This window comes from Odocoileus virginianus, chromosome 30 (assembly GCF_023699985.2).
Source record: "Odocoileus virginianus isolate 20LAN1187 ecotype Illinois chromosome 30, Ovbor_1.2, whole genome shotgun sequence".
NCBI lineage: Eukaryota > Metazoa > Chordata > Mammalia > Artiodactyla > Cervidae > Odocoileus > Odocoileus virginianus.
In genome coordinates this window covers 334,194-358,033 of record NC_069703.1, presented here as the reverse complement: position 1 = coordinate 358,033, position 23,840 = coordinate 334,194, and the positions used below count along the sequence as shown (strand labels likewise).

General features: G+C 43.5%; 1 protein-coding gene across 1 annotated transcript in view; it reads left to right on the top strand.

Annotated features, from left to right (window-relative positions):
* STAT1 (signal transducer and activator of transcription 1) overlaps window positions 1–22,825 on the top strand; it is a 39,528-nt gene extending 16,703 nt beyond the window's left edge. Inside the window, exons 11-25 of the mRNA XM_020901509.2 lie at window positions 831–923; window positions 2,890–2,949; window positions 4,919–4,948; window positions 5,049–5,142; window positions 6,351–6,392; window positions 7,657–7,740; window positions 8,376–8,474; window positions 9,548–9,683; window positions 11,086–11,135; window positions 11,832–11,926; window positions 13,290–13,435; window positions 14,943–15,128; window positions 16,348–16,423; window positions 17,304–17,403; window positions 21,432–22,825. Of these exons, the coding sequence (XP_020757168.1) occupies window positions 831–923; window positions 2,890–2,949; window positions 4,919–4,948; window positions 5,049–5,142; window positions 6,351–6,392; window positions 7,657–7,740; window positions 8,376–8,474; window positions 9,548–9,683; window positions 11,086–11,135; window positions 11,832–11,926; window positions 13,290–13,435; window positions 14,943–15,128; window positions 16,348–16,423; window positions 17,304–17,403; window positions 21,432–21,446 (1,306 nt within the window). The 3' untranslated portion in view covers window positions 21,447–22,825. The remainder of the gene's footprint in view (window positions 1–830; window positions 924–2,889; window positions 2,950–4,918; window positions 4,949–5,048; window positions 5,143–6,350; window positions 6,393–7,656; window positions 7,741–8,375; window positions 8,475–9,547; window positions 9,684–11,085; window positions 11,136–11,831; window positions 11,927–13,289; window positions 13,436–14,942; window positions 15,129–16,347; window positions 16,424–17,303; window positions 17,404–21,431) is intronic.
* The last annotated feature ends 1,015 nt before the right edge of the window (window positions 22,826–23,840 follow it).

The following is a 23,840-nucleotide window of genomic DNA, read 5'->3' as shown; positions in this document are numbered from 1 at the left end:
AAACGGCCCTGAGCAGAAGACTAGTTCATATTGCAGTTTTTATTTATTTATTTATTTTTTCATATTGCAGTTTTTAAATGCTAACTTGATGTAATAAAAATGTCTTCTGTTCCCTGTGGCTAATGTCCAGACAGGAATGTCCAAATGTTGGATTTTGAAATAGATGCACTCAACTTTTATTTTCTACCTTGATTTTGAAATAATCAAGGACATTTACTTGGGTTTTGGAGTGTATATTTTATTCGTTTTTTAAATGAAAATTAATATTTGGAAGTGTTTATTAGGTAATAAATATTGCTAAACAATTTTACTACAATAGTAATTTTCCAAAGGATGTTAAAATGTAAGTTTCAAAGCATGGTGGTGAGCACTATGCTACTTGGTTCATTGTCAACTATAGTAAAATATGTTTTTATGTTACTGTTTTTTATTTTTAAATTGAGATATTATTGATATATTAACATTATATTAGTTTTAGTTATACAACAATAGTGATTTGATATTTGTGTATGTTGCAAAATGATCACCACACTGTTGAGGGAGCAAATTTGATTCTTAAATTTGTAAATGAAGAGAATCCAATTGAGAATTTTCATTGTTGAAGAGTGTCACAGATCTTTGCAATTACTGACTTTGTTGAGTGCATCTGTTAGGCTTGGGGATGTCTTTATTGACTGTAAAACTTCAGCTTATTCATCCAACTGATTAGAAGTTTTTCAACTGTTTTTTAGACTGTGCCCTCTAGCCCCCTCTCCTCCTTAGGGAAAATAACTTTTTACTGCCTCAAATTTAATGGAAATGCTAATTTATCCTTTGCTGGGTATTTATAGCTCATTTGTGGTGGAAAGACAGCCCTGCATGCCAACTCACCCTCAGAGGCCATTGGTCTTGAAGACTGGAGTCCAGTTCACTGTGAAACTGAGGTAATAAAGAGAAGATGGAAGCCCCACCCCTCCTTAGGGCTCCCCTGGTGGCTCAGATGGTAAAGAATCCCGCTGCAACGCAAGAGACCTGGGTTCATCTGCGCCGAGAAGATCCTCTGGAGAAGGAAATGGCAACCCACTCCAGTATTCTTGCCAGGAGAATTCCATGGACAGAGGAGCCTGGTGGGCTACAGTCCATGGGGTCACAAAGGGTCGGGCATGACTAAGTGACTAACACTTTCAGTTTAACTTTCTTTCCACACCTCCTATCACAAAATTTGCACCCCAGCTTCTGTCCACAACATGTTTATATAGAGGGGTGCTTTAGAGGAAGTAATTTTGCAGTAGGTATTTTAATATGAATTCTTACTTAGAATATCTAAGAGTCTTTTCTATTCAGCTAGAAATATAACAAAGATATGTGTGTATATACACACACCCCACAATTTTTTCCAGTTATAGGTGTAATGAATATTTACTGTAAATAACAATTCAAAATTGAAGACCTGTACATGGTAGAGAATAAAAGTTCCCAGTAGCCTCATCCCCTCTTGAGCATGAGCCTATAACCTGAGCTTTATGTTCCCCCTGAAATGGATGCAGTGTGTGTAAATGACTGGTACATTTTTCTGGTGAGTGTGTTTGTTCATAACTATCATCAAATTCTCAAAGTTGTATGTGATCTAAATAACTGTAGACTACCACAGTAAGCAGCCTGGTGTCAGTCCTCCCAGAATTTTGTCCATGTATACATGAATATATAAATAAATACATTGTACTTTTATATACATGTGTTTTTCATGCATAGACTTGCGAAAGTATGTATTACATGATATATTTCATTTTTAGAAACCAGAGTTCTGCTGTCTGTTGTTCGGCAGACTGTTTTTCTCCTTTGTAATAAATTGTAGAAATGTTTCCATACGAGAATGTCCAGCTTTACTTTCTTCGGTTGCATGGCTGCATTCATTTATTAATAGCTTTTCCTCTACTGATGAGCAGCTGGCCTCAGAAGAGCTGGACTTACCTTCAGAGTTGGCCCTAGTCATTTTTTCCATGGTGCTGCTGAGTTAGGTCCACACAGCTACCAGTGCAGTGGCACAAGACTCTGACACCCATGAAGTCCCAGCACTCAGCTGGCACGGGGAGCATCTCATCCCACCACCTGCTTGACTAAAGGGAGCCAGCCCGTCAGGGGCTCTTCCCCGGGCCTCTGGCTCATCAGAACAGAAACACACGAGTCTCAGCACGGGGTTCTGTCCCGCTATCTTTCCACACTGCCCTGGAGTGGTTAGAGAGATGACCCTCATTTTCCTGATTATGGGTCAGAGTTTTTATTTTCTCCCAACAGGTTAAGCGTTAGATACAAGTTTTGGTAAAGGGTAAAGTTTGCTATTTTTTACCTCTGTTGTTGTTTAGTTACTCAGTTATGTCCGACTCTTCGTGATCCCATGGACTGTAGCCCACTGGACTCCTCTGTCCACGGGACTTCCCAGGCAAGAATACTGGAGTGGGTTGCCATTTCCTCCCCAGGTGATCTTCCTGACTCAGGGATCGAACCCGCATCTCCTGCATTGGCAGGCAGATTTTTTAGTGGCGAGCCACCAGGGAAGCCCATTTTTTACCTACAGAATTAGCCCAAAATAGAAATTTTGATAAACCCCAGTATTGGTGAGGCAGAATGGGGAAGCAGGTGCCCTCACTACATTTGGTGTGAATATAAAATCTGTTGCTTGCTGTCAGAATTTAATATTACAGTTTTGTCCCAGCAACTTCACATCTAGGAATTTATCCTACAAATACACTTAAAAAAAAAAAATCCGTGTAAGCATACAAGGATGTCAGTTCCATTGTTTGTAATAACCAAAAACTGGATGGGGTGGGGCTTGTTGAAATGTTCATCAATATGGATTTGGCATAATAGATAATTTTAAAAAGTAATTATGAATTTTCTTTTTCTTTTCAGGCTGCTGGTGAAGTTGCAAGAGCTAAATTATAACTTGAAAGTCAAAGTCTTATTTGACAAGTAAGATATTGCTAATATCAAGGCTACATATACTGTTGAAACGTTGGTTTTGTTAACTAAACACGAACTGATGCAGTGGGGCTGTTCGTTATTGATTCCAGCTCATTTAAACCAGTAATTCCTGGGTATTGGGAACTTTATCTAAGAGCTGGTATCAGCGTGCCTTTTTAGACTACAAATGAACAAAAGTATGAGTGCATTTTATGCATATATGCTTGTTCCAAGCAGCTACCACCTCAACTAGGCCAGCCCCAGAGAAGGGGTACTTGATCAGGCTCCAGGCCACCGTGATTCTTCGGCCAGTGTGGGCCTGTTTCTGGAGTGAAACTGATGGCATTTTGGGGGGCATGTATGGAGCTTGCTGGCTTTACACTTGTCTCATCTGAACAGTAGGGACCCAGGAATGGGCAGGCTCTCAAGGGGTCTAAATGGAGCAGGTCTATCCTGTTTTGTCCTTAGACCCTGAACCCAAACTAGCAGTGACCTAGGCACTTACATTAAGGAACAAGATGGCTTAGCCCCTACCATTCCCCCTTGATATATTTAATGCTTTTGTTGGTGTGTTTACTACGTTTCAAACCATTTATGATACTCTAAGTCACTTTCCTCTGGCTTTTGTCTCTTTCTATTCCTGTAACTATAGTCTTCTTTGTTTGTACCTTTGTTTTCCTCCCATCTTCTTTGGTTTTTCTTTGTACCAGTTCGCTTTTGCTGCATAACAGATAACCTCAAAACTTGGTGGTTTAAACTCAGAAACTTATTATTTCTATTATTCTGTGGGTTGTGGGTGGTCCTTCTAATCTGAGCTGGCCTGGTTGTTGCTGGGTGGTCTAGCATGACCTCATTATATGTCTGAGGTCTTGGCTGGGATAACTGGGCCCTTCTTTGTGGGGCTGTCAGAGCGGCCAGCCTGGGCTTTCTCACATGGCCGTGGTGTTCCAAGTGGATCCAAGCAGCAGCGTGCTGGGCCTATTAGTCCAGCCTTGGAACTTGCATAGCACTGCTCCCATCCATGCTGTCTGGAAAAGCAAGTCAGAGTCCCCTGAAATTCAAGAGACAAGCAAATACGTTCTGTGTCTTTAAAGGCAGAGTTGCAGACGTTTTTGTGGCCACCGCAGTTTTGCCACAGTTTGCTTAAGTCAGTCTCTTTCGGTTTGTTCTTGCCTTTTTGTCTTTTCTGTCTATTCCAGTTCTGAAGTTTTCTTCTTAGTTTTGGCAGGAAAATAGGTCACTGTCATAGCTGACAGTGATTATCAGCCACAAAAGCGCTGAACGTCTAGTTGGGACAGGAAAGGAGGCTAACTCATTTAACTGGGAGTGCACGAATGGTCTCTGACCTTCACCTGCCCCTAACATACATTATTTGTCCAGAAGATGACAACATTATCGCTGAACAACAGAATCCTAAGATTCTGGTCTCTCAAAATTTTAACCTCAGGTTTAAAACTTGGCAGTTTCCCCAAATAATGGACTATTCAGGTACTTTCATGAAAGCATTAAAACTAATAAAGAGCAAAAATAAGACTCGAGCTGTCACTTTGGAGGGTCCTCTGAGTTTTGTGACCCAGAGCCGTACTCTCCGCTGAGTCCCCAGGCCTTAGCTCATTGCCTCCTGCAGAGGGAGTAACTGCTCCGTAAGTTGTGATAACTCAGGCTTACATTTCCTGAGGGTGCGCTGCGTGCTCTCCTTACCCATTGACTAGTTTCTTCCTGCCGGTGTGCTGTGTGGTTGGTTCTGCTGGCAGGATGTACAGAAGAGAAAAGGTGAGGCCCAGTTTACTTGCCCAAGGTTACTCAGCAAAACTTGGCAGTGCTGGCGTGGGTTGATTGAGGGACTGAGTGAATGATAGGCAAGAAAACCCGTAGGTATAGATTTATTGGTTATTGATCTTATACTTTTATATGTTTGTGAATGCGAATTTCACATTTTAAATACACATGTATGATTACATTTTTTTTTTTCTTGTAGAGATGTGAATGAGAGAAATACAGTAAAAGGGTACGTGAAATACTTTGCACTCTGTTCTGCTCTCTGCTTTGTTTGTGTGTTGCTTTAACAGTCCTCAGCCTTTTAAGTATCCCTTCCCTGTGTTGTCTAGGTTTAGGAAGTTCAACATTCTGGGCACTCACACGAAGGTGATGAACATGGAAGAGTCCACCAATGGGAGTCTGGCGGCAGAATTCCGACACCTGGTAGGGAGACCCGTCTCCCCCTTTTCTGCTGTGTCTGGCTTGTCAGGACTTGCTTACAGTGGAGCGCACTCTGGCCATATGTGATGTAGAGGGGCTCCTCTGGGAGGAGACTTCTAGAGTTTGTGGCTGGAGACTTCAGCAGGACTTGGGGAATCCTGGCTCCTCCTCCTCATCCCAGGGCTCTTCACTCTCTCTCTCTGCTTGTCTCTCTCTCAGATATGCCTTCGTTGGGGGAAGTGAGCTCAGTAAAATATTCCACAAGCCAGCATGCACGCAAGCTCTCTGCATGTGGTCCCTCAACCACCTCAGCGATCACTCACTCTAGACTCTTGGAATTTTCCTGAAGGTCGTTACTCCCCCACATCCTGACTAGTGCTTCCACCCCTCCAAGTGTGGCAGACCCCAGGGGTCTCTCCTGGGTCCCTTCATCACCGTCTCCTTCCTGGGGTCTTGCCTGCGACCACTGTCTCAACCACTTTGTCTCCGGGGGAGTAGGGCCCGGGCACTGGGCAGTGGAAGCCAGCACAGGGGTTTATAGAGGTGGTGCCTTCTCCCCTCTCTCCCTGAAAATGCGGGGCTGCCAGGTGTTCTGCAGAGGTGATGGTGCTGAGCCCTATGCACTTCCTGGCCTGGAACCTGCAGCCTTTTTCTTACTGGCAGCCGTCTCAGGAGCCCACAAACTCATGGTTAGGAAGCTGGACCTTAAATGAGAGCCTTGGTCGAAACCGGGAGTTTGAGGGTGTCCAGAGCTGTTCCGGGGGCCCTAAGTTGCTTCCTTAAAAGCTATGTGATTGAAGACCTTTTCAAAGGACGGTCTGAGAAGCTTGAGACGCTGGGCCAGCCTGGGAGATTCTGCCGAGGGAAGCAGAGGTGGGAGAAGCTGTGCCCACAGCCTGGGGAGCCTGGCTCAGCTGCTGACGGTGACGGGGACGGTTTAGGATGAACTTGCCCAGGGGAGGGGGCAGCATGCCACTTCCCTGGCTGCTTCTGAACCCTGCGGTGTTTGCAGGGTGTCGGGATGCTGGGGAAAGGCACTCCCCCCTTCACCTCATAAGCCCCTACAAGGGTCACTTCACCTCCTGTTCTGCATCCTGAAAATATTGTCACCTCCTTCATTCTAAGTCCCCACTTTGTTTTGATTTGTAGATGGAAGTAGCAACTTTGAGGATTATTATATAGCTGTTTACTAAGATTTTTTTTTTTTTTAGCAACTGAAAGAACAAAAAAATGCTGGTGCCAGAACTAATGAGGTAAGTCTTTTTCTGTCATGACTGGTCTCCTAACTAGCAGCTCTGTCCAGTGAGCTTGGCTCCACGGCCCTGGTGGTCGTGGGTGGCCAGGGACACCTCACAGAGGGGTGAGCAGTGGGAAAGACCAGCAGGTAAGAGCAGCAGACGAGCTCTGGGATGTGGTGTGTGTGTGATAACAGTAAAGCCACTCTCTGCGTGTGCTTTCTGGTTGTCAAGTGATTTTGCACATGAATTTTCTGGACCCTCACCAACAGCCCAGCGGAATAGGTGCAGTGGGCTACTATGTTACTCACATTTCACAGGTGAGGAAATTGGACCACAGGAAGTTTGCCAGAGTTAGCTAAGTGTGCACAGGAAATAGTTATCAGAGCTAGAATCAGAGGCCAGCTTCATGACTGCCCTGCCAAAAACTGTGTGCCCTGTCCAGTGCCATTATCCTTCTGTCAGTCCCCTCGTCACAGCTTGTCCTTGAAGAGCTATGTTTGGGATGCGTTCAGAGATGAACCATGGGCAGACGACAGAATGGCTGGAGTTGCTTTGGTTTGGTCGGACTTTGTTCTTTGTGCCTGCCGAGCACTCTGTCCTTCCCTACTACAACCAGCAGAGGGCGCGTGGCGCTGTGGGACAGGTGCCCCCCTGGGCCTGACCAGCCCTCATCTTTGGATCTTGACTCTCAGTGACCAACTAGGAACTTCATTTCCTCGCCCAGGAGCAGGGATGGAGTCACACCTCTCTGGTTCTAAGGTTGTTGTGAGGCTCACATTAGATAATGTGTATGAAGGCACTTGGAACACAATAACCTTTCTACCCAAACCAACCAAGGCACTTTATAACCTGCCAGGCTTATGCAAATCTGCTCTCCTGGTAGATCATCACACTTGGAACATGTTTACACTTTCCACCCCTTGTCAGCCTGAGGTATGCAGCCCAGGCCAGGCAGGTCCGTGGTGGGCAGAGGGGACTGAGGGCTGGGAAGCCTTAGGTTGTGAATAAACTCATTAGAAGTTTCTATTTCCCTATCAACATTTTTCCCCCTTGATCCATAACCCTTGCCAAAATATTAGAAATCTGGTCTTTGAGAGAACACTGTGATACTCAGGATAATTAAATCTGGGATAGATTATTAAAAGCTAGAATCTTCTAAATTGTCCCTGATTGGGTTCATGCTTCCTGGAGCTTGTTAAAATGCTTAGTAGTTTCTTGCTAATTGCAGGATCAATGAACAAATCACTGTATTTGTGTTTTTCCCATTTTCTTTTTCAAGGGTCCTCTCATCGTCACTGAAGAGCTTCACTCCCTTAGTTTTGAAACCCAGTTGTGCCAGCCTGGTTTGGTCATTGACCTTGAGGTAAGACTTACATGTTCCCGGTATGGGAAACTTTATTTTTACTTTAAACTGATACATGTATTTTTATTTTAGACATACTTATCTAATTGTTAAAAAAAAAAAAAAGATTGCTGTTTTCAGCCAGTACTGTCTCAATGCTAATTTAATTGTTCAGTCTGCTACAGAACTAAGTTAACCTTTGTCTGAAGTGAAAGTTACTCAATTGTGTCTGAATCTTTGCCATCCCATGGACTATACAGTCCGTGGAATTCTCCAGTGCAGAAAACTGGAGTGGATAGCCTTTCCCTTCTCCAGGGGATCTTCCCAACCTAGGGATCGAACCCAGGTCTCCCACATTGCAGGTGGATTCTTTACCAGCTGAGCCACAAGGGAAGCTCCAATAAGCCAATGTTCCAGTTAAGATGTCCTGTGTTAATTTTTTATATGAAGCTTTGACATTTATTTCTTAATTGAAAATGTATGTCAAAGATAAATTCAACTAAAAACAAAAGACTGTACCTTTACATTCTTAATTTTCAAGAATGAAATATATGCAAATGTACATAGGGTTCCTTGTTTAGCTGTGAGGCTGCATAGTGGTCTGCAGGTACTGCTTCTGGGATTCCGAGGATTTCAAGGTCTTTGTCATCTTGTAGACGACCTCTCTACCCATCGTGGTGATCTCCAATGTCAGCCAGCTTCCAAGTGGCTGGGCCTCTATCCTGTGGTACAACATGCTGGTGGCAGAACCCCGGGTAAGGAAAACACATCTATTTTCATACTAGGGTTTAAAGGACCCCCCCCTCCCCCCCCCGCTCTAGTTCTGCATATTTGAAAGAGCCTGTATGGACCAGATGTTGAGGGGAAAGTGGCACAACTCAACTCATTGCTAAGCAGCTGAGTAATTCTGGAATAGCAAAGCATTCCAGAAGCATGTGTATGTACTAGAAGTTAAAAATTATTATTTTCCCTTGTGAATAAGCTTGGGCAACAGATGATTTTGTGTTATGCTTTTTAAAAAATGTATACACTTGCTAAACAAGCAGGCTCTGTTCTTAAGAGTGTGGATACTCATGGTTGGTTAATTACAATTGATTCCAGTTATTCACTGTACTTAGGTTCTTTGAAGTCACTGTGAACACTGATTTAGCAAATACTGAATCACTGTGCCTAAGGGAAGTATGGGTTCCTGCCAGCCTCTGGCAAAACCCTCGCATCTGCAGATCAATACATCACCTTGTTTTGTTTAAAGATCCCTTATCTAACATGCTTGTTGATTCATTAACATCGAACTCATGGCAAACAGCTTTATAACTCAGTCTGAACAAAACTTATATATCATGTGCATTTGCTCCTTAAGGCATTTAGGAACACTAGACAGCACTTCAACTTGCCTTTGAGGGGCATTTTAAATGAAATCACCAGCAAAAACCCTACAGAAATGTAAAGACCACAGCATTAAACAGACCTCAAAGAGGACACTTGGGTGTAGTGTGAGAGCTGAATCAGGAAGGCGGAGCATAGCTTTGTTTGACTTCAACCGGAAACATACATGTTTGGTGACTCAAAGTATTCACGACTCTGTGCCTGGGTATGTCCACAAATGAGTGCCAAAGTGCCATGAGTATTGATTCGGGAGTTAAATTTTAGTGAGTAGATAAATGCACAGATATGAGTCTGCAAACAGTGAGAACCGTTTCTCTCCTGCTGCTGTGGAAATACGTGTCAGAGACTAGAGCTGAACTTTGGCGCAGATCCATGTTTCCATGCTGAGCTTGTGACTAGTGACTCATCAGCGGCTTTCACCTTCTCGGTGTTTTCTTTCCAGAATCTGTCCTTCTTCCTGAACCCACCTTGTGCACGATGGTCTCAGCTTTCAGAGGTGCTGAGTTGGCAGTTTTCTTCTGTCACCAAAAGAGGTCTCAATGTGGACCAGCTCAACATGCTGGGGGAGAAACTTCTTGGTATGAGCATATTTACTTTTTATGTAACAGTCGAAATTCATGAAAAATATCTTGACTTCTCCTTTCCCCTCTTTGCTCTTCATTTCATTCAAGGTAGGAGAATGTTAGGAATCTATTGGCTTTTCCAACTGCCATTTATTATAGCTAAGTGAGAGTGATGCCTCACTTTAGGAGTTGCCAACTTGATAGAAGATTTAAATGAATCATTTTCCCATTATCTCATATTAACATTTCTGAGCAAGGCTCCTAAGGGAAAGATTTCTGAATTATGTAAAATATATTAGTTGTGGCTAAAATAAATTCTTGGAGAAAGGTGAAGTCTGAGAAAGATAAAATCTGATTAACCTTGGGGAGAAAAAAGTAAGCCCCCAACATTGTAAGAGTCAGGTCCTGGGGCCGCCCACCCCACAGCACACACCCAGGTCTCTTATGTCAGGGGGCCCAAACGGGAGGAGACAGTGCCCACATCAGGAGATACCCATGATCACACCACCTGATGGGCAGAGTCCAGGCCAAGACAGAGAATTCCCTTTCAGTAGCTAATGTCATGGATTTATTAGTCTTCTACACTAAGCAAATCTGAGACCCACCAGTCTCAAGGTCAGATCTTCAATGAATGGGAATATTGGAACTATTTTTTTTTAAATCCACAGATGGCTTTTTTCTCAGATTTGCTTTCTGTACAGCAGAGCTGCGTGTCCTGCAGTCATCAGTGTACTTTTCCTAACCTGGATAGCTCTCAGCAGTGCCCTCTCTTGGCAGTGTAGCTGTCATAGTGGGGGGTCTTGTGCAATTTAGTTAAAAGTAAGGAGTCACCTTATTCCATTCCCTTGCTTGCTGAGAGTTAAGATGGATACCTTCCTGCCTGTAATGGCTTATCTGCGATTCTCTGTGAAGAGCAGTGTCAGTCTCACCACTTCTCATGGCTCAGCCGCTTTGGTTTGTGTAGATGATGACCCCCCGGCTTCCTTCCCCTTTCATTTCTCTCACTTGCCTTTTGGTTTGCCTCCCTGAGCCTGTGTCCTATTTGGAGGAGGGCTGATGGAAATACCTAATTAATATCTAAAATAAGCATATAAAGTTGTGTCAGTTAAATCAATCACCTGCAAGTGATTCTTGGTCTTAGTTTGCACTTGAAAAAAACTGCAGGGTCACTGGGAGAGGAGCCTGGTAAGGAAGGGAGGGGGGGAATGGCAAGTGACATTGCACACGGAGGGACCACCCTCGGCTTCTCAGAAGGCGCAGGGAGCTAGTGTTAGTGATCTGAGACTACTGACCGTGTGCATACACGCTTCCTTGGTTGAGTGTTGGCTCTTTGAGAGCAAATACAAGAGCCATCAGCCCAGCCAAAGCTTCAGAATTGATTCCCAGTTCCTGAAAAACCTTGTTTTTGTTTTTTTAGGCCCCAACGCCGGCCCCGATGGTCTGATTCCATGGACAAGATTCTGTAAGGTGGGTGCTGTCTCGGATTTGCACTCTGAGTGCCTTCTGCTCTCTGTAGGGTTCTTGGATTTCTCAACACGGTGCTGCCTGCTCCATGCTTGCTTTGGCAGGTTCCTCTAGCCCACAGAACCCCTAGGACATGTTTACTTTCCTTCAGCGCGAAGTTTAGGCTCCAAGTGTGAGTCTGACAGGAAGCACCTGTCTGTGTGATAACATTCTCTCACATCCGAAATGCATCCTCTGTTTGCTCACACTGGACCCTGGCTCAGCAGCATTTTAGCCCCGTCCATGAGGGACATGTGCTCTGTGCCGGCGTGGACAGCCTGTGGGCTGGATGACCGTCCCCGAGCCTACTCAAGCAGGGGCCCAGTTCAGGGGGGTAATCAGACCCCGCTAGGGTCACCAGACAGTACTGACAAGCTCGAGCTCCTGGAGTCCAGCGCTGGGAAGGCACTGTGATCACCCAGGGGGTCATGCCCTGGCCAGGTCACCCGTGTTTGGAGAGGGAAGCAGAGTCTGGCTCAGGAAGTGGAGCGCTGGGTGTCTGAAAGCCGATAAGCAGGGGCGGGACACCTCTGTAGGAGACAGTGCTAGCTTTGGCAGCTGGGCAGTCTTTGCAAACTAAAACCCAAGGGTAGGAGGAGACAGGAGAAGTCAGAGTTTGGGACTTCTTGATTTCTAATGTGTGCATCTATTTATTTACAGGAAAATATAAATGATAAAAATTTTCCTTTCTGGCTTTGGATCGAAAGCATCCTTGAACTCATTAAAAAACACCTGCTTGCTCTCTGGAATGATGGGTAAGGGCCACTGATAGAAGTAGTTTTGAAGCATATGTTGAGCACAGACTCCGTTACTGCAAGGCCGAGATAGTCCTGACCAAGACAGACTTTATTATTTGGCGAGGCTTGTGAGCATCCCACTGAAACAGATGCTTACGGGCTGTCCCTTCAGGGATTCATGATAGTGGGCCCTCGTAAGATTAAACTTATACTTCCATAATAAATGTATATGCATTTTTAAATTAATTTTTTATTGAAGGATAATTGCCTTACAGAATTCTGTTTTCTGTCAAACCTCAACATGAATCAGCCATGGGTACACACATATCCCCATTTTCAAAGCTGAATTTAAAAATCCTGAGTGCCATGCATACATTCATTCTAAAAAAATTTCTTGAGCATCTTCTTTATTGCCTCCCAGTAAGGAAGAAAAAGCTGTTGTTAGCACAGTAAGTTCAAAGTGTTAGTCACTCAGTTGTGTCCGACTCTTATACAACCCCATAGACTGTAGCCCACCAGACTCTTCTGTCCATGGTGTTTCCCAGGCAAGAACACTTGGAGTGGGTTGTTTCCCTTCTCCAGGGGGTCTTTTTGACCCAGGGATCGAACCTGGGTCTTCTCCATTGCAGGCAATTCTTTACCAACTGAGCCACCGGGGAAGCCCAACTCAGTAAATCGTTTCTAATTTATTCTCAGGGTCAGTTGAGATTTCAGCAAAGGCTTTAACTTGGTCAGAAGTTAAGAATATGAAAATGGATTGTCTGAACCTTCCTCTTCACTGTAAAAGATGCATAAATTCAGACATTTTCAATCACCAAGTGAAAATGAAAGGCTCATTAATCCAGAAAGTATTTACTGATCATCTATTGGCACCAGGTTAATGAGCTTTTGGGGGAGTTAAGCATATATATGCGGAGAAGACAATGGCAACCCACTCCAGTACTCTTGCCTGGAAAATCCCATGGACAGAGGAGCCTGGTAGGCTGTAGCTCATGGGGTTGCTAGGAGTCGGACATGACTGAGCGACTTCACTTTCACTTTTCACTTTCATGCATTGGAGAAGGAAATGGCACCCCACTCCAGTATTCTTGCCTGGAGAATCCCAGGGTTGGGGGAGCCTGGTGGGCTGCCGTTTATGGGGTTGTACAGAGTTGGACACGACTGAAGTGACTTAGCAGCAGCAGCAGCAAGCATATATACATATGACTGAAATGATTCCTAAAGTGTCAATGAAATAGATTTTAAAGCATCTAAAATAGTCTATACATTTTTATCCTGTGTTCTTGTATCATGTTGCAGTCTTGGTTGGTAAATGAGCAGGAAAATTATAGAGTCATGACCAAACCTCAGAGTGCCTCCGTTGATCCCTTTCCACATCCAGGTGTATCGTGGGCTTTATTAGCAAGGAGCGAGAGCGGGCCTTGCTGAAGGACCAACAGCCCGGGACATTCCTGCTGCGCTTCAGCGAGAGCTGCCGGGAAGGGGCGATCACGTTCACGTGGGTGGAGCGGTCCCAGAATGGAGGCGGTAAGCCAGGGTTCCTGCATACATCCTTATTCAACCCACAGGTGCAAGCCCTTCCTCTTCACTGCATATCAGTTCGTACAAATAATGAGCTTGTGACATAAAATTGCAGCTCCTATACCCCACCCCAATTGAGCTTCCCTAATAGGATTTATTGTATACCCAAGGGTTTGTGGGACTCTGCCTGGAACCTGTTGTATATGTAATGGTTGTTTAAAAGACAAGGTCACATTCTTTCCTCTTGTTCAGGTTTGATACTTGTAGGTGAAGAATGTGAGTCACTATGACTAGCAGCTAGTTGTTGGGAGGAAACCCATTGTGTGCAGGCATAAGCTTCCAGAACCACTGAGGGGAATCACATGTGGATGTACTAGGATGAGGGCTGGTTGTTTGAGGGGGGTCCCAGGACTGGTTCTCGACCCTGCCTTCAGACAGAGCAGGTGCACATTTATCTGGGCTGTATCTTGGGTTTCTATCTGATGCAGTACATCCATGGCAAAACAGTTTCGAAAACCTAAGTATACAAAACAGGTTTCTGGGGAATAAGAAACACTTTTCAGTGGAGATGAAAAAAGGTTAAAGACAAACTGGTGACTATTCACTGTTACTTTTAGTTTGCTCTGTTTGAAGGGTTGGAGGGAAAACTGATCTATTCCAGTGACTTCTGCCTTCACTTAGAAGATGCGATAAGATGGGATGATTTTTCTACTTCTATTTATTTTTTCTTCTGGTGAAAAACCGGAGAGCCGGGATTAGAGCCCAGGGAGGGAGGACAGTAGGTGGCAGAGCCTGCCTTTTCTGCTTCTCGTCTGGTTGGTCTTTCTGGAACTTGCAGAGAGATGGAGCTAGCAAAGCAGGCAAAGATGTACACCACTGACAACTGGGAAGTCTTAGCAGGGCAGCACCAGCTTTGGTCTGAAGTTCAGGAGCAGAGTCCCTAGAGCACCTGACCTCTGGACTATGAGCCCCAAAGTGAGATCCTGAATCAGTTAGGAAGCAGGAGTTCAGTGAAGTCTGAAACTAAGACCAGGAGCCAATTAAAGTTTGGGTGATTTTGCATTCAGAATTACAGAAAAAGATAGCAAATAGGGTCCATTTTTGGTTTGTTTAAAAAGTTTTCCTTGTATTGTCATCATTTATTTTCATTTTTCAATATGAAAAGAAGTGAAGTTTTCTGTTAACCTAATCTATGGCTTGAACCAAGAAGACTCAAGTGGTAATTAATTATTTTATAGGTGTCTAATAAAATTTTTTTGACTAGACTTATAAAACTAAGTAAATAATGACAAATGCAATGTTACTGAGAGTGATGATGGCCTTTGTTTTTCCTGTCTTAATGAAAGGATAATTATTTAGAAATGAATCAGTTACACACTCTGTGATGAAACTCCTAGATTATGTTTAGTTCTTACCAGGTTCTGTTAAATCCATAAACTGTGCAGTATTTTGTTTCTTTCCTCTGTTGTTCTGAGCTATTCCATGGGGCTCACTTTGCTTTTCTTCCTTTTAGAACCTTACTTCCATGCGGTTGAACCCTACACAAAGAAAGAACTTTCTGCTGTTACTTTCCCTGACATTATTCGCAATTATAAAGTCATGGCCGCTGAAAATATTCCAGAGAATCCCCTGAAGTTTCTGTATCCAAATATTGATAAAGACCATGCCTTTGGAAAATACTACTCCAGGCCAAAGGAAGGTAAGTGGGGAGAGTACACAGGATTTGCCTGCTGAGTCATAGCACAGCCTAGTTGTTGCCATGGTTATATTCTCCCTTCATCTTGTCCAGAGGTTTGCAGACAGGCTTTAATCCCACTCCTCCACACAGCCCTTACCTTCTTTTAAGTACAGGGTACCGGCATAAATTCTACCAGCCCATCCCTTCCTTTTGAACTGGTAAAAACAGGCCTTCAAAACATAGTACAGTTGACACATAATGCATTGTTTGGCCTGATACAGAGAGTTAGAAAGGATTTTTGATTTTAGGGGTGTTGGAAAAGCCCACTTCTGGCCTTCTGTGTTTGTTACGTTTTTTACTTTTTCTGAGTGGAAGGGATAAAAGGACTTTTGATGGTCACCTGACTTATGTCAGCCCACGCCTGAACTTGAGGAAGCAGAGGCCTGGGTGAAGAGAAGTGGTCCCCGCGTGGTGACCCAGTAAGTTACGAGGCCTCCTGCTCACTGAGAGCAGGTCTGGGCTTAGCACACAGGTCTTCCACTACTCAGTCTCCCTCAACTGTATTTGAGAAAGTGGAAGTTAGACTCACCTGCTTTAGAATATGCCAACAGAGTTAATGGTTTTTCAGGATCTTATCTCAGTATTAACACAGTTACTTGGGGAGAAGATGCCCCCAGTTCACCTTGACTGATGTGTCTGTGACACCAGCCAGGCCAGGACGGTAAACCAGATACAACTTCTGTAGGACTTCAGGCCTTGGAAAGAAAAGCCTCTCCCATCTTGTCTATGTTCAGCACAGAACGTACCTCCCCTTTTCTCGTTGTTTCTGCATCCACACCACGATTTCAGATGACCCAGGCAGGGGATCTAACCTGACTGCCAAGGAAAACAATCCAGTCTTGATCAAAGAAAAAGTTGATTGTTCTTTTTTTTTAGCTTATTTTTGGCTGTGCTGGGTCTTTGCTGCTGCTCAGGCGTTTCTGCAGTTGCAGTGCCTGGTCTTCTCCTTGTGGTGGCTTCTCGTTTTGCATGGCCTGGGCTCTCGGGGGCATGGGCTCAGTCGCTGCGGCTCCCAGGCTGTGGAGCACAGGCTTTTAGTTGCATGGGCTTAGTTGCTCCTCACCACGTGGGATCCTCCCGGTTCAGGGATCTTTACCTCTGAGCCAGCAGGGACGTCCCAGCTGATTGTTCTTGTGTGATATCTGCTAACGGAAAGTGTCCATGATGTCTTTGCTTCTAGCCCCAGAGCCTATGGAACTTGATGGCCCTAAAGGAACCGGATACATCAAGACTGAATTGATTTCTGTGTCTGAAGTGTAAGTGAACACAGAAGAGTGACATGTTTAAAATCCTCAAACAAGCCCCCTGTCCTGGCTGGGGCCTGTTGAAGATGCTTATTCTTTGCTTTTTCATTGTAATTGCTGCTGTCATCATCACAGTTGGACTCGTCGGAGAGATCCTAATTAGAGATACTTGTGTCACTCCCTGTCAGTGATTCACTGCCTTTATTAAAAAAAAAAAAAAACCCCAAACAAGGTTGTATTTAAGGTATATAAGTTCTCCCCAAACTGATATTTTGAAAGAGTGTAAATAAAATGAACAAAAATTGATGAGAGTGGGAAAGCAGTTCTTTTTAATGTAGAAAAGGCCAAAGTAATGATTGAGATACCTTTTTTTTTTGTCCGCTTGCTTTTATTTTGTTGTTTCATTTTGTAAAAGGTAGAAAAAAATTTGGAAAAGTCATTGTCAGTTATTTGGCCTGCAGCACTGTCTTGGGGTGAATGGATGTAGCCTTCATGTAAAAACCCTCTGGAGCAGCTTTATCTGCATACAAACCTCAAGGTAGGGATGAGGGACTCCCCAGACATTTCCTCTGGCGCTTCTTGGGCCAGGGTAGGCGACACGCTGCACATGCTTGCACCCAGGTTTACCTAGGCAGAAGTGGTGCAGGACCCAGACTGGCTATTTCTCGCTCACATATCCAGAGTCCAACGTGCTTCATGAGGGGCCGGGCTGGGGACATGAACCTCTTGAGATCCTTGCTTTTTCAAATGTATCTTACAATTACACACATTTGTCTTGAAATAGACTAAAGCGATGATTCAGTCACAGGCCAGAGATGAAATGGCCAAGTTGGTGGCACTGCTTTCACAATTCAGATGTCAACATTTCCTGTTTTTTTCTCCCCCATTGTAGCCACCCTTCTCGACTTCAGACCACAGACAACCTTCTTCCCATGTCTCCTGAGGAGTTCGACGAGGTGTCTCGGATGGTGGGGTCTGTAGAATTCGACATGGTGAGTACCACCACGCAGGGGTGCTCTCAGTGTTGGCTCTCCGAGGCTAGGAAGGCTCCTGGCCAACCCTGGGCATGTCTGTGAGCTCTCGGAGGGGGCCCAGAAGCATGTTTTCTAGATAAGCTATGACAAGTTGGAGTCTGCTGTGTTTAAACAAGCTACATTGTCACCAAGATCTTTATTTCTGGTATTCTGCACCTTCCCCAAAATAATATTTCCAACATTTAAAAATTCGCCCTCTACCTTTCAAAATTATCCATGTAGAAATCTCATATATGAAGGAACTAAGATTTTCCTTATAAGAAAATATTTTCCTTTGGCCTGTTGTTTCAGCCCTGTGTCTGAGTGAAGAGGTGTTATTTTTAGAAAGGGAGGAGACTAAAGCTTGGTAGTTGCAATCTTTGTAGAGACTTGGTGAGCCACAATGAAACATTTTCACCTGCTTTAGGTTTGAGAGCTAACTTGTGCCGCTCACACCTGGAGCTGTGAAGGGCTTGTCAAGAGTAAAAAGTTCAAGGAATGAAATACTGTCATGAGTGTCAGTATAAGCATAGGAACCAGGCTGTCCACCAAAGAGTGATTCTTTCTTTGGGAGAATGTTTTTCAGAGTGTCAGAGAGCATTGTCTGCCTGAAATCTTTCCTCTTAAAAGTCTTATTTTTTATTGGCTGGATGTTTCCTGATGCTGTTTAATTTTAAGCTCTTTTCCACATGAAGCTATTCCAGTTCATTTTTTAAATTTTTCCTATTTTTTTTTAAAATCTCTCTGAGTCATCCCCAGTCTGAATTTATCGCTGTTTGCCCAGGCCAGGGCTGGAGGGGCTGGGGAGTGGTGAGGGGAGGGTAGTCCTGGCACAGATTGCATTAAGTGGGGGAGGGAGCAGATGCCGGTTAAGAGGGCGCCATCTTCTGACATTCAGGGTCACACATCCTTGAGTTCAGGGAATGCATTTATGTGTCATTAGTAGTATCTGTTTAGACTCAAGTTTCTGGCATGTAACCTTATCCTTTTCCCTTACCTGCAGAAGTACATGCTAAAATCTTTAGAGACTGTGCTTTCTTACACCCTTCTGATTGTTGAGGCTGAAAAAAAATTACTTGGAAAAATGCTTAGGTAGTGTAATAGCAAAATAGTTCTCTTGGCAAGTGAAAAACGAAACTTTTACATGTATAAGGTTGCATTCTCTGTTGGAATGTAGTTCCCCACTCTGCTCTGAAGTGCTCTGTGAGCCCAGCACAAAGCTGGAATAACTGTAAAGCCCTGTTCAGAAACTGTAAGACCAATGGACAGAACCTAACAACCTTCTTGTTTGTTTGTTGTTCCCAAGCAGGTTGCATCGTCATGGTCATCATCACTATTAATAGGTGACACTTTCTAAGCTCTTACTGTGTACCGGGCATGCCACTGGTAGTAACTTTAGTCCTCACACTGATCTTTTGAGTTAGATATTATTTTTTCTCCCATTTTACAGATGTAGGCAAAACATCTCTCCAAAACTAACAAATTTGCCTAAGATCAGGTAGTCAGTAAATGAGGGAATGAATATTTGAATCCCCCCGGGGTGCCTCTGGACTGCATGTTCTTGTCTACTCTCCTGAGACCCCCCCCTCACCTAGAAAGCTCATCTCTGATTCATTTAAAACCTGTACCCCAGGGAAGCTGTTTTCACTTGACACTGAGTGTGTGCTATTCTGGCTTATTAAGATGAAGGCAGCGTAACCTTTGGGGGAAAGGCTTGTGTTTGTTATTTGGAAATCAGAGCTCCATCTCTATCACACCATTATCCCCTGTGACCTTGAGAAAATAAGATGGATTAGTCCCCTCCATCTGTGCATGCAGCATGACTGCTTTCTCTGTGCTTCTCTGTGCTCTGGGAATAATAACAGTGGAAGCTATTTACTCTAAATAAATACTAGGAAATGGTTTTATGGCTCTGGATCCCCTCTCCCCCTGCCCAGGAGCCATCCATTCTATTCCAGGTGATTTTATTCATTTCATTTGTAGAATAAAATCTATTTTTGCACATACGCACACATACAAATCTCCGGATTAAATCCATGGAAGATTTAGGAGCTAAAACAGGCTCTAATATGGGCACAGCACTGGTGAGACAAAATAAAAGTTGGATTCTGTCTCCGAATTGGCTGAACTCCACCTTGTCTGTCCCAAATTGTCCTCCACCTTGGCCTGATTTCCTGCTAGCGTCCAGTCTTGGAGTTAGGGCGTATGCTCTGAAATAGACCTTTCATGGAGCTGGCTGGTGTTCGGGTATGTCTGGGGGTTGTCGCACTAGAGCAGTAGGCACTGGAGCTGACGCCTGGTGCCGCTCCGGAGCTGGAGAACTGCAGCCTCCTGAGACAGAGCAACAGTGTTCTCTGTGGCCTGACTGCAGTATTTGTTTAGTCTGGCTTCCTGTACAGTAAACTTTTTCCTCCAGGACTACACGAGAACCAGGCTTCTCTCCTGGAGGCCTTTGGGCAATGCTGATATTAGTAGGAACATTTATTAATTGTCTGCTATTTTCCATCGACCATACTAAGCATTCTTCTGGGCTTCCCTGGTGGCTCAGATGGTACAGAATCCACGTGCAATGCAACAGATCCTGGTTTGATACCTGGGTTGGGAAGATCCCCCGGAGAAGGGATAGGCTATCCATTCCAGTATTCTTGGGCTTCACTGGTGGCTCAGCTGGTAAAGAATCTGCCTACAAAGCGGGAGACCTGGATTCGATCCCTGGGTTGGGAAGATCCCCTGGAGGAAGACATGCAAGCCACTCCTGTATTTTTGCCTGGAGAACCCTCATGGACAGAAGAACCTGGTGGGCTATAGCTCATGGGATTACAAAGAGTCAGACATGACTAAGCGACTAAGCACACAGCACATACTAAGTATTCTACATATGCTGTATAATTTAACCCTTTCAACAAGTCTGTTAGGGACTGTTCGTCTTTTTTGAATAGATGAGGAGCTTGGGATATAGAGGCTAAGGAACATGGCTTGGTCACACAGCCAGTAAGACACAGTAACAGGATTTGAATCCATGCTCACTTGCTTTCTGTCTCTCTAAAGACCACCATCTTTACATATTCTTACTCTCAGCCAGACTGAAACATAGGGGCAAAACCTTCACTGTGCTTTTCAATCCAAAATATTTTCCTAGGAACCCACTGTATACCACCCACTATTGAGTACTTGGGATTTAAAAAAAAAAAAGATTCAGTTTTCAAGAGGCGTGTAGTCTAGAGCTCTGTTGCTGTTGGTATTTGGGGGGTGAGTGATTCCCGGGGTGGGGCTGTCCTCTGCATTGCAGAATGGATGGCAGCATCCGTGGCCTCTCCTCACTGGATGGATGCCAACAGGCCACACCCCACACCCAGCCATGATAATCCAGAATGTCTCCAGGTGTGGTCAGAGGACAGAATCACCCCTGGCTGCGAGCACCTGGAGTAAAGGGAGGGCCCGGCGTAGACGTGAGGGGGGATGTTTGTTTCAGGCTGTGTCCTGTGGATCAGCAGTTCTGGGTCTGCGAACACCCTATTGGAGGCAGCTGCGTCAGAGGCACGGCTGGGGGAGGAGTTCCTAAGCCTTCTGCTTGTCTAGCCAGTACCTGAAACTCCTTCATCTGTTATTCCTACTGAGTGACCTTTAAGAAAAATTCGTCATTTTCCCCAGGTCCGTCTCTCCCTCTGGCGTGCAGCTCAGCACTGCCTCACCCTTGTTTTGCATGAGCAGATTTGTCACATTTTTTAGTCCCCAGACTTGCCCAACAGCAGAAAGCTTTATGCAGCCTGGATGAATTGACAAAATTAAGCTGGCAGGCTGCAGAGTAATAATCCATCAGCTTAGGTGATATAAAAGGTCTCGATTAGGCCAGGAAAACGGATAGCACATGTTGCAGGCTCTCTAATCCCATGGTGGTTTTTTGCTGGGGGATGTCTTTCTACTGTAGGACACACAGGGAATGTTAGCTATGAGTCTGCATTTTATAGGAGCAGTGTAGTAATGTCACTACACTTTCTCTCTTACAGATGAATGCGGTCTAGAGCATGAATTTTTCTCATCTTCTCTGGAGACGTTTTTCCTTCCCACCTGTGATTCCCTTCTGCTACTGTGTTCCTTCACATCCTGTGTTTCTAGGGAAACTAAAGAAAGGCCAACAAATTTGCTGCAACCTGTTGATAGCAAGTGGATTTCCCCCTAATTCAGAAACATCTTTTACTCTGAAGGGCTTCATGCATCTTATTGAAGGTAAAATTGAAAGGTCTTCTCCACATAGAGGGTTTTACAGATGAAAAACATCCTCGTACACCAAAATCATCAGGACTAGAATGAGAGTACTTTAGGAAAGGTGAGACATTTAGCAGCATGTAGCAGATGCTATGTATAGTCAGGGCCCGATTGTTACAGGTGGTTGGGTAGATCATATGGTTATTCTTATTTGTTCTCTCTACTTTAAATATAGCCTGAAGTTTGCCAGTGGCTTGCCTGTGAAATAGTGCAAAGCTGTCCTGTATCTGGGCAGAAGATAGAAGTTATGTGTGTTATTATATTTTCCACACTGGCCATTGAAAACTAGAGAGATTCTCTCTTGGGAGAATTAGCTTTTGTTTGTTATGGCTTTATGATGCTGGCTAATATCAATAGAAGGAAGTAAACTTTCCAAATTCAGGAGTAGTATCTTCCGTTTCAGCTTTAATACCAAAGTTGAATATATTCTGCCTTCATCATGAAATTGAAGTTAGTAAATGAAACTGTCTGTACAGTTCTATCAAGGGAGCCAAACAATTAACAACTCTCTTAAGGCAAATCCTATTATTTTTTCAAAAAGTTGAAATTAATTGTAGATGTGAACAAACTCAGAAATTTAATGCATGTTTCTTAAGTGGGTTCACTTGTCTTTATTGTTATTAGCTGGTAGTTAGCCAAAATTTTCAAATTGAGAAGAAATAATAGTAACTGACAAATCATTAAGTGGAGATTATGAGAATCCAATAATTTGAAAACTCATCCTGTGTAACTGCATTGAGAATTGCGTATTTTTCACTGGCAAATGTGTTTCTCTCACAAATACATTACAAAACCATTACAAATGGTTCCACCCTCTCTCTTGTGCTTTTTCTAGACCTGTTTTGGACTGGATGATGTTTTGTGAAGTGCTGTGTTACTTACCTTGCCCCTTCCCTAGCACTGATGCACACAGAAGTGGTTTAGGGAGTGGGTTTGATAGAGATCTTCTAGATAATTTTCACAAACAGCTGTCTGCAGCTGAATCATATTTTTCTGCTGTCGCCACCACAATCATATTTTTATGTAAATACTGTATTTTTCTGGTGGGGATAAAGTTTTCTTGAGGTCTGTTTTAAAGTATGTGTGTTACATTAAATATAATATGTCCTTGGTATTAAACACAAATTAAAACCTCCTCAGTTTTTACATAAGATGATTGACATGAACCTGATTGAGTTTCAGTTGACTTTTTAAATTAAAATGATAAAGGAACAAAGAAGACAGCAGTTTAAAAAGGTGTTTCTAATTCCTGATATTTAGCTATTTGGTATATTTTTGCCCTCTAAAAATGCTTTGGCATAGTTTCATTTTCCTGCACATCCAGAGATTTTGTTTACTTTTTTTTAAAGTATTAAAGTTATAAAGTTAGTCTGTTATAAATAATAGTTGGTGTAAAGATTTTAAACGTTCCTGGCACTGTGTGTAGGTTTGATGTTTTTCTCATCTTATGTTTAAACATAAAAATGTCATTCCTTATTTTTAAATAAGATCAATATCGTTTTCGTAAGTGTTGCCCTCTCTTACCCTGATTAAGGTAGGTCAGTGGAGGAGATGAGAGAAGAAACATTACTGAGAGAAGTCATAATGAGTACCATAAACAACAAACAAAACCCTCTGGTCTTGGTGACCACCACAGCTGCCTCCAAGTGCAGAAATCATTTTGTATTTATTTTAAAGTGAATTTCAGTACTGCTATAATGTAAGTTTTTAATTTTAAAATACATATAAAATGTGACTATTGTCTCCATAGCAGCATCTAAAATCTACACCTCCTTGATGAGGTGAGATATTCCTTCCTGAGAAGTTATTGCACCCACACAAAAAGCTGCCATTTTTTTTTCTCCAAAGATGCTCTAAGCTAGAAAGCTGTGACCCTCTCAAAGTAAAAGACATTGAGTGCTGGGGAAAAAAAATAATATAAGAACCACTAGGTTAGACATAAATTGGCAGGTTAGATTGAACTGTTGTTTGAGCTATCAGAGAATGGTGGTATAAGCTTGAATTCTGGCCTCATAGCAAATATGACCATTCTCATCTCCCTATCTGCAGTACTTATATCTAGGAAATATCAAGTTTTTTCATAACAAACATCAAGAGCATATTTCTCCAGGGAATGAAGTACAACAGATAATGCCCTGCCTAGCTGGTTA